The sequence below is a fragment of the Carettochelys insculpta genome, chromosome 2 (assembly GCF_033958435.1).
Source record: "Carettochelys insculpta isolate YL-2023 chromosome 2, ASM3395843v1, whole genome shotgun sequence".
Classification (NCBI taxonomy): Eukaryota; Metazoa; Chordata; order Testudines; family Carettochelyidae; genus Carettochelys; species Carettochelys insculpta.
The window spans coordinates 278,944,953-278,958,930 of NC_134138.1; the positions used below are offsets into that span (position 1 = coordinate 278,944,953).

Consider the following 13,978-nt stretch of genomic DNA (forward strand, 5'->3'; position numbering starts at 1 on the left):
TTGGAGTTCCAGCCACCACCACAGCTACTTCAGTAGCGTGGCGGCCAGAGCTCTGGGCCCCTTTGAAATGCTGTGGCAGTCCTGCTCCACCATGCACATGACTCTGAGGGGGGCCGGCGGGAGAGGGCAAGGCCACAGTCTGAGTGGTGCTAAAGGCTGACAGCCCTAGGCCGCACCCCTTCTGGGGGCGTGGAGCCTGGCCTAGCAGTACACACAGCTGCTACAGGCCCGGGGAAAGGTGGGAGAGGGGCCTGGCTCCACGGCCCCAGAAGGGGCGGGGCCAAGAGTGGAAGGGGTGTGGCCTAGGAAATTCTGCCCTCAGCACTGCCTGGACCACCATGATGCCCCCTCGCTTCCACAGCTGCTTGCAGCAGTGCTGCCACAGCACTTCAAAGGGGTCCGGGGCAGCTGCCCCCTTTGTCCCCGCCATCGGCAAGCCTGGCCACGCTCTCCTCCCACCTTGCCCTGCTGCTCAGGGGAGCTGTCAGCCCTGCTCAAAGCACATTCATCTGCTGCCTTTTCAACTACCACACTTGACAACCACGTAAGCAAATCATGGGAAATGAAAGAGTCTTTCCAGTGATTCTGCAATGGATGGCGATAGCTTTTTCGACGCAAACACGTTCATAGAGCTAATGTTTCCCTTTGGGCAGGTGTTGACTCCCATCTCCTTCAGAGTGCTAGAAAAGCTGCCGCACACGGCATGGGGAAAACAGCTTCTTGAGTTGCTCTGAGACACTGCACGTTAGCTGTTTCAAAGAGGGAAATGTAACATGAGAAAATGGCTAAACCCTGACTAGCTCAATAGGGCACCGAGTTATCTGTGTTCACCATGTTCAGTCAGTGCAGTGATCTGGCATGGTAAATAGTCTCAGAGGGGCCATGTTAGTCTGTAGCTTTGCCAAAAAAAAAAAAATAACAACCAACCAACCAAATAAAAAAAAAAAACAGGCAGTCCTGGAGCACCTTAAAGACTAACAATGTTATTTATTCAGAGCCACTTACCCACGCAAGCTCATTACCTACTCGATAAAATGAAGTCTTTAAGGTGCTACAGGATTGCTTGTTTTGTATTTTTGCCCCTGTGATCTTGTTATTCTTGTGTCTATTAGTTGGGATTGGTCCTGCTTTGAGCAGGGGTTGGACTGGATGGTCTCCTGAGGTCTCTTCCAAGCCCAGTCTTCAATGATTCTAGTCCAGTAGCTCCTACAAGCATCATGAGCTAGATGCTACGTACCACAGAATCACAGAGCTGGAAGGCTCAAAAAGTCATTGAGTCCTGTGTCTTGTGCTCAGGCAGGACCGAGTAAACCTAGACCATCCCTGACGGGTTTGTTTATCCAACCTGTCCTCAGAAACATCCAGTGCTGGGACAACAAGAAGTCCCATGGCACCTTGCAGACTAACAGATTTTTTGGAGCATAAGCTTTCGTAGGCAAAGACCCGCTTCCTCAGTGCTGAGAATTCCACAATGGCCCTTGGGAGCTGGTTTCTGGGCATGGCGTCCCTCATGTTAGAAAGTTTTTTCTAATATTCCCTGGCTAGCGAGTAAGCCTATTACTTCTTTTCTGACATGTTATAACATTGATTCTCCTTAGCAGCACAGGACCGGTTCAGAACGGAAGAGCTGATGGACCATAGGCTATGTCCAGAGGCAATCGGTGCTGGGATTTCGAAGCGGGGCATGCCAGCCACATGCCTCTGTCCTGCCCTTCCCTGCCCGTGCTGCCCCCTCTTTTGCCTATACCCCACCCGTGCTCCTCCCCTTCCGACCCGTCATTTAGCACTGTGCGTGCTGCACAAGCCGCAGACCTAACTCAGATCTGTGTAATACAGCACAGATGTGCCAGGGTGGCCCTTAGAGCTGGGTCAGCTGTTCTGCACCCAGCTGTACAATGCAGCAGAGACACTCAAGCGTGGCCTTGGAAATACTGAGTCCACAAGCCAGATCCACAGGGTGTACAAAGCGATGCAGTTGTATCCATAGTTGCTTATCTCCCTCCCTGATGAGCATTGCTCTTTGCAATGTCTTTTCCCTCTAAGCGCAGATTCTTTGCTGGCTCTTTCACTGGTGCTTCCTGCCTTCTGCACCGGAATTACCTCCTAAGCAAACCTTCTGCCGTAGCTTTCCACTGACTCTTAGCCTCTTATGGAGACCAAATCCCAATCTCATTGAAGTCAAAATGGCAAAACCCCCATTGATTACAGAGGGGAAAGGATGTCGCCCTGAGACGGGCCGTACAGTGGATTTCAGTGCCTGGTTTCTCTTCAGTTTGGAGCTTTCTCTTGGATTTCATATAAATGCTCCAATTTCTTTCTTTTTTTTTTCTCCCGCTTTCTGAAAATAAGCCAAGGAGTCAGGCATAGTTTTCAAAGTCTCCTCGACACCTTGGCACTGCCTACAAAGTGAATGGGAAAAGGCTGTGTGCTATGTGAATGCCGAAATCACAAAGAGCACACGAGCTGTTAGACAAATGCAGCTCTCCTTTCAGAGGAAGCCAAAGCCATTAGCCCAGTGCAGAATGGCCTGAAATATTTGTTTCTTATTAAGGTGCCTAGTTTTTTTTGGTTTCTTTTGTTTTTGTTTGTGCTTTTTTATTCCCACACATGGATCTTTCGGGGACATATGGTTACCATATGTTCCTTATTAGTCATGTTTTCTATCTCCCAAATCGGTTACTGACGCTGCCAACTGATGCTATTAACTTGATAAAGGAAAACACAGCAACATTGCGGGGAGTATCCCTAGGAAAGCACTCGGGGGGTTGGGGTTGGAATGGTTTTATTGCAGCTTGTGTGGCACATTCCACCTCCTTGCCCCTTTGCAGTTCCTTGTGAATGAAGACCCTGGAATTCATTCCTGTGTGCTCTGTTCAGTCTCCGTTGCCAGACGGTTCTATAGATAGAAGGGGGAGGAGGGAAAGCAGGACCTTGCTTTTAGCTGTTTTCCTGACAAAACCAGGCAGGATTCTTGGGGGATGGGTAGTTCATTGTCCGGGAGGCGGAGTCCAACAGGATGTTTAAATACTTACCATAACGTATCCTTCAAAATTGGCCGGGCATGGATCTGGGGAGACATCGGCACGTTTGTCTAAGGAAAGGAAAAGGACACTGAGAACTGGAAAGTTTTGATGCTTGGTGGTGGGAGAGCCCTCAGCAAGAAACACAATGTCTCCGTGAGTAGCTTTTTTGTAGCATTTTCCCATCAATTTAAACAACTGTACAATGCATTGTGTACAGGAACAGAGCAAGGAGGTGAAAAGATTGGCTTGGAGAATCCGGACAGAACTCTGGCTAGCCCAGACATTTGTCTGATTTAAACATCTCTTAGCATCCATGTTAAAGAGTTCTTCGCCTTCCAAATTCTCTTCTCACTGGTGCAAACTTAGAGAATCAAAACTCTCCAGCCAGCCGCTGCTGTTACTTTATATTTTCACCTACATAAGGGCTTGATCCAAATTCCTCTGAAGCTGGTGAAAAGCTGGTAATGTGCTTTGGATCAGCCCGAGGGGAGTAAAATCTGACACACACACACACACACACAGTCTGTGTTTAATTATCTGGGAATGAAACATTTATCTGGCATGCATTGTATAGGCTGGATTGGAATTTAGATTCATAGATTTTAAAAACAGAAAGAACCCTTCAATGAGCTAGTCTGAGTTCAATGGTAGGTAATCTGCATGATGTAGTCCTCCTGTCCACTAGTGCAGAATTGTTCCTCACTATTTTTGTCCAGAGTCAGAGGATTGCATAGGCTCTTATACTGTACAGTGAAGAGATATGTAGGTGCCTATATGGCATAGGGCTTAATAGATATTGTTTATCTTCTTTGTTCTTTGACAGCACACAGCACTGGGAGATGATAGGTAGTATTTGCAGAATACTCTCCTGTCCTTTAAGAAAAATTAGTTTATCTTATGCATGCTTTGAAATTATAAAGGGAATATTAAAAAAAAGCAAAAAACAAACCTGCAGTTGACGTTGTCACCGTTATTTTTGGCAGATATTTAGTTTCCTCGGCTGAACAGTTGCAAAAAGTTTCCCCACTCCAACTGAACTGAGCATTGCAACTGGAGCTCAAACACACTGAGCATCTATTTCCATCGTTTCCTGGCCTGGTGAAAATACTCACAGCTATTTTGCCTAAAAGGGGGGTGGACTCGTAGCATTATAACATGGCTGCTAAGATGTATGAATTTGCCTGATGATGGAGGCAAAGGGACTGTGCTGGAAATTAAAGAAGCTACTACATGCAAAATTAGGCCCTATGCCTGTGTGCATTCAAACATGCGTTTCAGTGCTTGGGCAAGCTTTGAAGTACACTGAGCTCAACTTTGGCTGATAACTGAATAGTCAGTTAAAGGTTCACATTGACTATTGTAGGAGTCAAATAAGAGAGTTAATTGCCTGTGCCCCGTAGCCACAATTAATTTAATTACATTACTTTGCAGTCTTCCTCTATTCTCTCTGCCAACCCCCACCCCAGTTTGGCTTGTGGATTTTTCAACCTCCCAAACTGCTTCCGCTGGAGGGGGTGGGAAGTTAGCCAATGACTTCAGTGAGAGCAGAAGTAATTCCTTACATCCTTGCTTTGCAATCAGACCTTGTGACCGTCCCTACGGCCTTCCTCAGCCAAAGCTGCCAGTTGAGACACCGGTGAAGTCAATGGGAGCCTTGCCTCAGCCATGACCATGAGAGTCTGGCCTCTCTTCTTAGCAAGGCTGCGTAGCTGAGCAAGGAAGGGCACAGGGAATATTTCTGATGGTAAAACACGTTTGACTGGAAGACTGAATCCCATTTAACGAACACGGACTTCAGAGGAAATACTCTAAGGTCCCCCTGGCTGCCCACTGGTCACATCCAGCCCACAGGACAATTCCCTCCAGCCGTTACAGTGTCTACAAAATGGCCTCCTCCGTATGACCGCTCACGTGTGGCGCACATGAGGCTATGCCACATGGAGGACGCCATTTTGTTTTTTCCAGGGGCCTGAAGAGGTGCCACGAAATTGCCCAGGAAAGTACTGGAGCTTCCAAATTAGGGCCGGATTTTTGAAGTAACCTCTAACTGTGTGCTTGTGATTAATTGCAGTGGCAAATGATTGCAGTTAGAGGTCTACACATGCCCTGGATCCAACCCAGCGCTCTACTTTGCTATCCTGCCCCCCTCAGTCGACAGCACCAGTGGGTCTGACACCCTCACCTGGACCCTGGGCAAGTCTGGGTAGGAGGGGACCTGGATCCATAATCCCAGAAGGGGCAGGGCCTTGGGTGGAAGGGGTGTGGCTGGCTTTCCCCAGACAGCCTCAGTGCTCCCTGGAGCATGGCATGCCGGTTTCCAGCATCACTTTAAGGGGTTTGGGGCTCCAGCTGCTGCTGTTGCTGCAGTAGTAGTGGTGGTGGCTGGAAGTCCCAGGCCCTTTTGAATCACCGGGCCCTGGGGAAGTTGCCTCTTTGCCTCCCTGCCCCTGTCATCAGGCCTGGAAAGCACCAGGGACTTTAAAGGAAGGTGTAAGAAACCCTGAGTGGTTAATTATAGCATAGCCTGCTCAGAAGGGAAGTTTCTTCCTACCCTTGCGCTGTGAAAGGCTGGCTGGATGCTCAGGATTTATGCCTGCAAATACCTGAGCTTAGACTCTATCCATGTTTGACAATGGACCTCAAATAAGATATTGGTTAAAGGTCCCTTAAAAACGCAACCACTGGAGTTTGAAGAACAGGCAAAAATCTTGTGAGAGAGAGAAGGTGCGGGAGGTGATATCTTTTATTGGACCGAGTTCTGGGGGTGGAAGAGACAAGCTTTTGAGCTCCACAGAGCTCTTCTGCAGGGCTGGGGCAGGTACTTGGCATGTCACAGCTACATGCAAGGTGGAACAGATTGTTTGGAGTAAGTAGTTAACAGCTATTCTAAGGGAGGATGTCTGTGTACCTTGCCCGGACCAGAAGAAGAGCACTGAGTGAGCTCCAAAGCTCGTCTCTTCCCTCAACAGAACTTGGTGCAGTAAAATATATTCACCTTGTCTCTCTAATATCCTGGGACCAAGGTGGCTTCTAGCAACATTGCAAACAAAAATCATGTAACGAATTTAGGGATTTTCCCCTGCTTGCTCTTGTTTTTCAGTCCACACATGGCGTGAGACACTTTCTGCATTGTCGCAGGGGAACGTGGTGGCATTTCCTTGAGTTGTAGTTTGATTACACTCAGGTCGAACAAAGACATTGTGTAACTACCACTTAGTCTTTCTGAAGCATCACGCAGCATTTCCCAGTAACTCGTAACAGAACTGTCTCCCTTACCTGTGCTCACTAACCTTAGATCATTTGCATGACGGGGAAACATTGGATCACAGATCAGAATTCCATTGTGCTAGGTGCCATAAAAGCACAGAACAAAAAGACAGTTTCTGCCCTGAGGAGCTTACAGTTCCCCAGCGTAGTTTGCTGCCTTGGGTCACATTCATGGCTGGAGATACACAATTTGACCAAGAAGGCTTTTGCAAGATGTTGGGATCCAACAGCCAGGCTTGTGGTGTAGGAGACACTCCCATCCCGGCCATGAACTGGTTTGCAAGCACCTGCAACTGTTTTGCCTCTCTGTCTCAGTTTCTCCATTCTGTAAAATGGGGATAAATAATACCACCCTCCTTTGTGAAGCTCTTTGATGGAAAGTGCTAGATTATTAGTGTTCCTAGAAATCTTGTAGCCAGGAAGATTTTAAAGACTGGTGGTTCTGTGTTTATAAAGAGATTATTATATGGAAAATATCAGCACAGGAAATTTCCACCAGACCTCTTGACAGCAAAAGAATTTTCACTGTATTTCAAGTCCTGGAGCTGATTGTTATCTTCCATGGTAAAATCAAGGTTGTTGTTGGAGCAGGACTGTTGTGTTTGGCTCATATCCTAAGAACCATCAGTAGAAAAAGGTCTCCTCCATCACAAGAACAGAATTTAGATGTAAAAGGAAAAACGTCACTGAGGTACACTGGCTTCAGATGGATCAGGGAAAGCTCTCAGTGACTTCAGTGATCCAGACCTGGGTCATTCGAGAGGGAGCCCATACCATGGGAAAGTTTCAGTAATGCAGATAAAGTGACAGGCACTTCTGGACAACAGGTCAAGCCCAGACCTATGTATAGGGAAGGGAATGAGAATTTCAAGCCATCCCTCCGGCTGCAAAGGAACAACCAAAACCAACAGGGCCTGATTCTGCTTTCGATGGCAAACCTAACGTGTGTGAGATCAGAACTGGGTCCATCAGTTTTATTTGTATCATGTGTAGCAGGGTTGCTTGATCATCTTTGCTTGAAAACCCATGGGGAGAGGCCTGGACGTGCACCATGTTCTGCTGCAGGAAAACACTTGGGGTTTGGTCCTGAACTACACCGGGTGAGTCAACTCAATGGGCTGGAGTGATCCCTGGAATAATTCTATTGACCAGCCGCATTAATGAGCACCTGCATTACCGCCAGCAGCAGTGGTCAGCTCTGCCCCCTCCAGGCCAATGATTCCTGCCTGGGAGTGTGAGCAATCTACACTGGGAGCTCTGCCTAAGAGTTAGTGCTGGAAGATGACTGGGGGATATTCAAATAGGTCCCAAATCCTGTGTGCAGCTGAGCACCTGCAGCTCCTATTGCCTTCAACAGGCCTTGCAGGTAATTGGTGCTTTGTCCATAAATATGTAGGCCAGGCCCCGAGTCCCAGCTCCAGAATGTCCCTCGGTGACCTGCGCACAGAGCCCCATTTTGTAGTGGGAGTCAGCTAGAGAGGTGGCCATATTTGGCACCATGCTATCATCATTGGGCATGGTAGAACAAGAACATAAGAACAGCCACACTGGGTCAGACAAAGGTCCATCTAGCCCAGTGTCCTGTCTGCTGATGGCGACCAATGCCAGATGCCCAAGAGGGAGTGAACAGGCCAGGTCAGCATCAAGTGGTCCCTCCCCTGTTGCCCATTTGCAGCTTCTGACAAAGAGAGGCTAGGGACACCATTCTTACCTATCCTGACCAATGGGTATTCTGGATCTAACTTCCATGAATTTATCTCACTCTTTGTTTGAACCCTGTTAAAGTCCCAGTCTTCACAACCTCCTCTGGCAAGGAGTTGCCTCTCGGCCGGGGGGTGGCAGCCATAGCTGTTAGGGTTTAGCCTCAGTATTCAATGTGTGGCCCCTATGGTTTATTTATGTCACCATATTCAAATCCCCCTCCCCACATGAATTTCCTTTAGGACTTTTCTTGGGCGCGCATCACTATAATATCCAGCGCTTCATACGGATTGATTTATTTTCAAAATGCCCTTGTGAGGTGTGAGAATGGTGTTGTGCCCATTTCACAGAGGCAGAACGCATAGAGAGAGTCAGGTCAAAAGAGTAATTGAGGGTGATGCAGCAGGGACCTCATTTGTCAGCACTGAATAGCATTGTACTCACTCAAGCCACAGCTCCTGGGGATTGCAATTGCAGCTGTGAGTGTTCTGCACATTGGACTTCAGGGGCTCAAGTTGGGCTTCCAGAGAATGAGGAACCACACAAGTGGTGAGCCCGGGAAAAGTTTGGGTTAAGTGACATGCCCAACACCATATGGGGACTCAGTGGCAGAGGCAGGGATAGAGTCCAGATCCCCCAGGATGCACTCAACTGCCTTAACCCATATGACCATCCTTTCGCTTACTGGGATTCCCCCATCTCATTCATTACAGGCTTTCCTGCTTCCTCATTAAATGAACAATGTTCGCTATCCATCCCCAGAACAGGCTTGTCCTGTGCACCGAATGAGTCAGGAGTTCTGGGCAAGGGGCAGGGCTAGCCTCTTTTTGGTGGGGAGGCTGCATCCCCCTTCACCCTGAGGCCCTGTCCTTCTCCATGGCTCCATCCTCTGTTCCTCCTGATACCCTATCCCCTGCCCCCCATTGGAAGCCGGAGGTGGGGAATGCTGGCAGCTGCCATGGGTAAGAGTCACTTGGGCAGTGGGGGACCCGACTCTGGGGCAGGCAGAGCCTTCAGGAAGCTGTCCTGGGCAGCAGGTCCCAGTGGGCAGGGACACAGGCCAGGCACTGCTCCCAGGCATTCATGCCTCCACCCCTGCCAGGCCCACAGCTGCCACTCTCTCCACTCTGTGCCTTCAGAACCGGGCAGCTGGAGGGGGGCAGCTCCTATAGGAGAACTAAAGCCAATTTTGGAGTGCATCTTGCCCCCTGCAAGCACTCTTCCACTCTCCAGCCCTGGTTCTATGGAAAACATACTCTGTCATCTTGTGAGTAGAGCCTGTCATAATGCGTAGACAGAAGGGAGCCAAGTTAAGGTTGCACAGGCCACCTTAATTCTGGCATCTCCACACCTTTGTCTGCTTGACTTTGCAACTTTATTACATTCTTTTAATGTAGCATTTGTGTGCATAATGTATATATGCTTCCAGCATTGATGCTCTAATTGACTCTCTTTTCAAAATTGTGACTGACTACTATGTACGTGTATTATGGCACACCACTCAGATCATGACAGCTGATGAGCTGTGTCATAGGGTCTGTACAGCTAATGCAGCCTTTCAGCAGTTAGCTCATGTGGTTGTGGGAGGGGCTGCGCCATTGGAGTAGGGGAATCAGATCTCTGTCCTCACTTGATCAAGTTCAACATGGCAGTGGTGTGCAGCACATTTACAGCTGTGAGAGTCCTAAATCTCATAGTAAACAGTGTGCCTTTGTAGCCAAGAAGGCTAAGGGCATACTGGGGCGCATTTGGAGGAGCATTTTCAGCAGATCTAGAGAAGTGGTTGTTCCCCTCTATTTGGCACTGGTGAGGCCACACCTGGAATATTGTGTCCAGTTTTGCCCCCCCCCCCACAGTATAAAATGATGTGGATGTGCTGGAGCAGGTTTAGCGGAGGGCAACAAAAATGATGAAGGGGCTGGAGCACAAGACCTATGAGGAGAGGCTGAGGGATTTGGGCTTGTTTAGTTTGCAGAAGAGAAGACTAAGGGGTGATTTAATAGCAGTCTTCAACCTCCTGAAGGGGAGCTCTCACGAGGAGGGTGAGAAACTGTTCTCAGTAGTGTCAGATGGCAGAACAAGGAGTAAAGGTCTGAAGTTAAAGAGGGAGAGGTGTAGGTTGGATATTATGAAAAACTACTTCACCAGGAGGGTGGCGAAGCACTGGAATGCGTTGCCTAGATTCTCTATCCCTTGAGGTTTTTAAGTCCCAGTTTGACAAGGTCCTGGCTGGGATGACTTAGTGGAGGTTGATCCTGCTTGAAGCAGGGGGCTGGACTAGATGACCTCCTGAGGTTCCTTCCAACACTATGATTCCATGATAAATGGCCATTGGTGAGATTATGGTATAAGGCGCTGATGCATCAATGAATTTGCTATGGACAGACCTCTCAACCCACCTGGAGTCCCACTGATTTCAGGGGTTCGTCCATGGGAAGTTCACTATAAGATCATGATCTAAACATAGCCCTTGTATTGCATTTATAAGGAAAACTACTAATAATGGGTTTGGACATAGTAACATAAAGGAGGAAAGTTGGTCACCCCCATGATAAGTGGTCATCCAGCTACCTAAATTCATGCTGGATTATGAATGCTGCTGGACAAGAGAGTGCCAGACTAGAGAGTTTCAACCCTTAGCAGCATCCATAACCTGGCATGATTTTAGTTAGCCAGATGACCACTTATCATGGGTGTGGACATGTTTCCTGTGGTCCCATAAAATTTGTTTCCAGCCACCAGTCCTGGCTCTCAGTGTTCGGTGCTAGTGTTTAGTTGTACTTACCCCTCAACATGTTCTAAGAGCCCAGTAAGCAGTGGAAGTGTTGGTACTGCTGTTAGACAATGTTGACCTCCTGTGGTTCGGCAAATTCATCTGGTACCAGTCAGGTCCTGAGGATTCAACCTACATTGTAGTAAGGTCTGTTGCCATGAATACCGAGCTTCCTTAACTCATATGTTATGTTTTTCTCTTCCTGCATTTCTTGCAGGTTATAAATGATTAGCCCTTATGACCAACATGAGCTGGAGTTTTCTCACCCGTCTGTTAGAAGAAATTCACAATCACTCCACGTTTGTGGGGAAGGTCTGGCTCACCGTGCTGATAGTCTTCCGTATCGTCCTGACGGCTGTCGGAGGGGAGTCCATATACTCAGATGAACAGAGCAAGTTCACGTGTAACACTAAGCAGCCAGGCTGTGACAATGTCTGCTACGATGCCTTTGCACCACTCTCACATGTCAGGTTCTGGGTCTTCCAGATCATCATGATCTCAACGCCTTCCGTCATGTACCTGGGCTATGCCATCCACAGAATTGCTAGGTCTGCCGAAGAGGAGAAGAGGTTTAAGGGACTCAAGAAGAAGAAGCAGTTTGCTTTGAACTGGCAGGCTGTCCGTAACTTGGAAGACCCTCTGGAAGCAGATGAAGAGGAGCCTATGATTGCCGATAACGTGGCAGCAAACGAGAAGGCCAAAGCAAAGAACAGCAAAGAGCCACAGAAGCATGATGGGAGAAGACGCATCCAGCAAGAAGGACTGATGAAGATTTATGTCTTCCAGCTCATCGCCAGAGCTTCGTTTGAAGTGTGCTTCTTGGTTGGGCAGTACTTGCTCTACGGCTTTGAGGTGGAAGCGTATTTCGTCTGCAACAGACTCCCTTGTCCTCACACGGTGGACTGCTTTGTGTCCAGGCCAACGGAAAAGACCATTTTCCTCCTGGTGATGTACGTTGTCAGTTGCTTGTGCCTGTTGCTCAACTTGTGTGAGATGTTCCATTTGGGTTTTGGGACCATTAGAGATGCCATTCGCAACAGGAAGATCAACAGTTTCAGGCAGCCTCCCTACAATTATTCCTACTCCAAGAACATCACTTGCCCTCCGGAGTACAACCTGGTTGTGAAATCAGAGAAGTCTGCAAAGATCCCCAATAGCCTGATGGCCCATGAGCAGAACTTGGCTAACGTTGCTCAAGAACAACAGTGCACAAGCCCAGATGAGAACCTCCCTCCGGATCTGTCCGCTCTTCATAAACACTTGCGGGTGGCCCAGGAGCAGTTAGACATAGCATTCCAGAGCTACAATGCCACTCAGGTCAACACGCAGCCTTCCAGAACCAGTAGCCCTGCTTCAGGGGGGACTGTGGTGGAACAGAACAGGGTCAATACTGCCCAGGAGAAACAAGGAGCGAAGCCGAAAGCCAGTTCAGAGAAAGGTAGTTCAAGCAGCAAAGACGGAAAGACTTCTGTATGGATATAATTTAGGTGCTTGACCGTAGCTCATAGAGCAATGTAAGTAGGAGGTGCGTGTGGGTTTTCCCCGCAAATTGTCTAGAATTCAATTCACAGAGCACAGGCACAATGTGTGTATGAAGGTAAATGAGAACGAAGGCTGAATTGTTACATTTGAATAACGTCTTTTGGTGTGTCAACCAACAACACTCCCTTTCCTGCCTAGTCCTGACATATTCTCTCTGGGATCTTCCATCAAGGTAGACTGAATGGTCCCTATCCCCTCACCCCTATCCCCACGTTGTTTGGGAGCGGGAGTAACAGCTTTCCTCCTTATGTCACTCAGTAGCTGTTTGTCCAGGACAACCCGCACTGTAGGATCTTGACAACAGAGACGATCCTGACAAGTGAGATGCCTTGTGGGAAGGGGAGTCTGTTGACCATTTGGAAGAAAGTCTTGACTGCCCTGAGCAGCTCATGTCGTGCCTCCTGAGGCTGTAGTACTGTACTTGCATTGAGCAGTGTTTAATTACTAAATGTCCTTCCTGAAATTAATTATAACTCCTTTCTTAGAGGGGAAAGCTAGGACATGTTGCATTAAGGGCCACGATCCACTAGCATTACTAGTGTCCTGCTTGGATTCTTACATGCACTAAGAAGAGGCGATGGTAACATAACTGAGGGTTGCAGCCAACCGTTCTAACCATGCATTAATCTAACGTGAAGACTGTCACAAGCACTTTAGCCACATTTAAAGAACGTACACGACCCCGAGTGATTAGCCTTGAGGTAAATGTGGTATTTTTTCCGCATCACCATTGACCTGCAAAGCAAACCCGATCAAATGCTGCATGGTGTTTGCTTTCAAACATTGTAAAGATGCTGCAGCCCAGCAGAGTGGGGGGTGAATGGCAACAGGTTTTTAACACTGCTATTGCACATCTTAAGCACAAGTGCCTTTAAGCAACCAGGAAAATGAAATTCCACATTCCTGATGTCTGTGTTAGCGCTTGGCAGAGATCAGAAGACCATGTACTTTTGTTTAATCAAGAGCTTACAAATAGTTGTGACATATAGATCAATGCTTAGTGTGGAGATACATATGAACATTGTGTGCGAGATACAGCAATATCTATAACATACTATCAACCCCACAAGGATTTTTGCAACTCCCGCTGCCCATCAAAACCAGACCCATGCTGAATGGCCGATCTTCTGCTCCTCAAGAGCAGATGGACCAGATCCTCAACCACTGTCCGTTGGCTCAGTTTATTTACTTCAGTGACCGACGCTGAGAATTTGTCTGCTTGACTTTAACGGGAACAGGAAAGGGGCCATTCACAAGAAGTGCTTTTCCACTGTATAAGGATCAAATCTCCCTGTCCTTGCTCACATGAGTAGTTCCAATGGACATGTCTATTCCGGGGTATTTTCACTAAAGTTTAGCACCAGGGGTAGCTGCGATCCAATGCTAGTGCTGACCAGGGTTCCCTTTAATTTCTTCTATTCACAGGTGGAACTAATTTTGTTATGTGCACCCAGGTGTGTGCAGATGCGCACCACCAATAGAAACACACGCTGCCCCCATGGATGGCTTTGGGCACCCTGCTAATCAACTGAGCAGCCCTGAATCTCTCCTGGTCAGCCACCCGAGCGCTCAGCTTACCAGGAACATAGCTAATGACATGCTGCTTACCCAGCAAGCAGCTAGAGGCAGCTTGCCTACTTTGGTGCGCCAGGAGGAAGAGAGCCGATGGTGG

The 13,978-nt window shown here is 48.1% G+C and overlaps 1 protein-coding gene across 1 annotated transcript; it reads left to right on the forward strand.

The window, feature by feature from the left end:
- Window positions 1-3,056: 3,056 nt before the first annotated feature.
- Window positions 3,057-13,978, forward strand: GJC2 (gap junction protein gamma 2). The gene is made up of 2 exons (XM_074986354.1): window positions 3,057-3,176; window positions 10,982-13,978. The coding sequence occupies exon 2, from the start codon at window positions 11,002-11,004 to the stop codon at window positions 12,244-12,246; it is 1,245 nt and encodes a 414-aa protein (XP_074842455.1). The 5' UTR covers window positions 3,057-3,176; window positions 10,982-11,001; the 3' UTR covers window positions 12,247-13,978.

What these genes read in the sequence shown, in the direction of transcription:
- GJC2 (XM_074986354.1), top strand. Translation starts at nt 11,002, where the DNA reads ATGACCAACATGAGCTGGAGTTTTCTCACCCGTCTGTTAGAAGAAATT.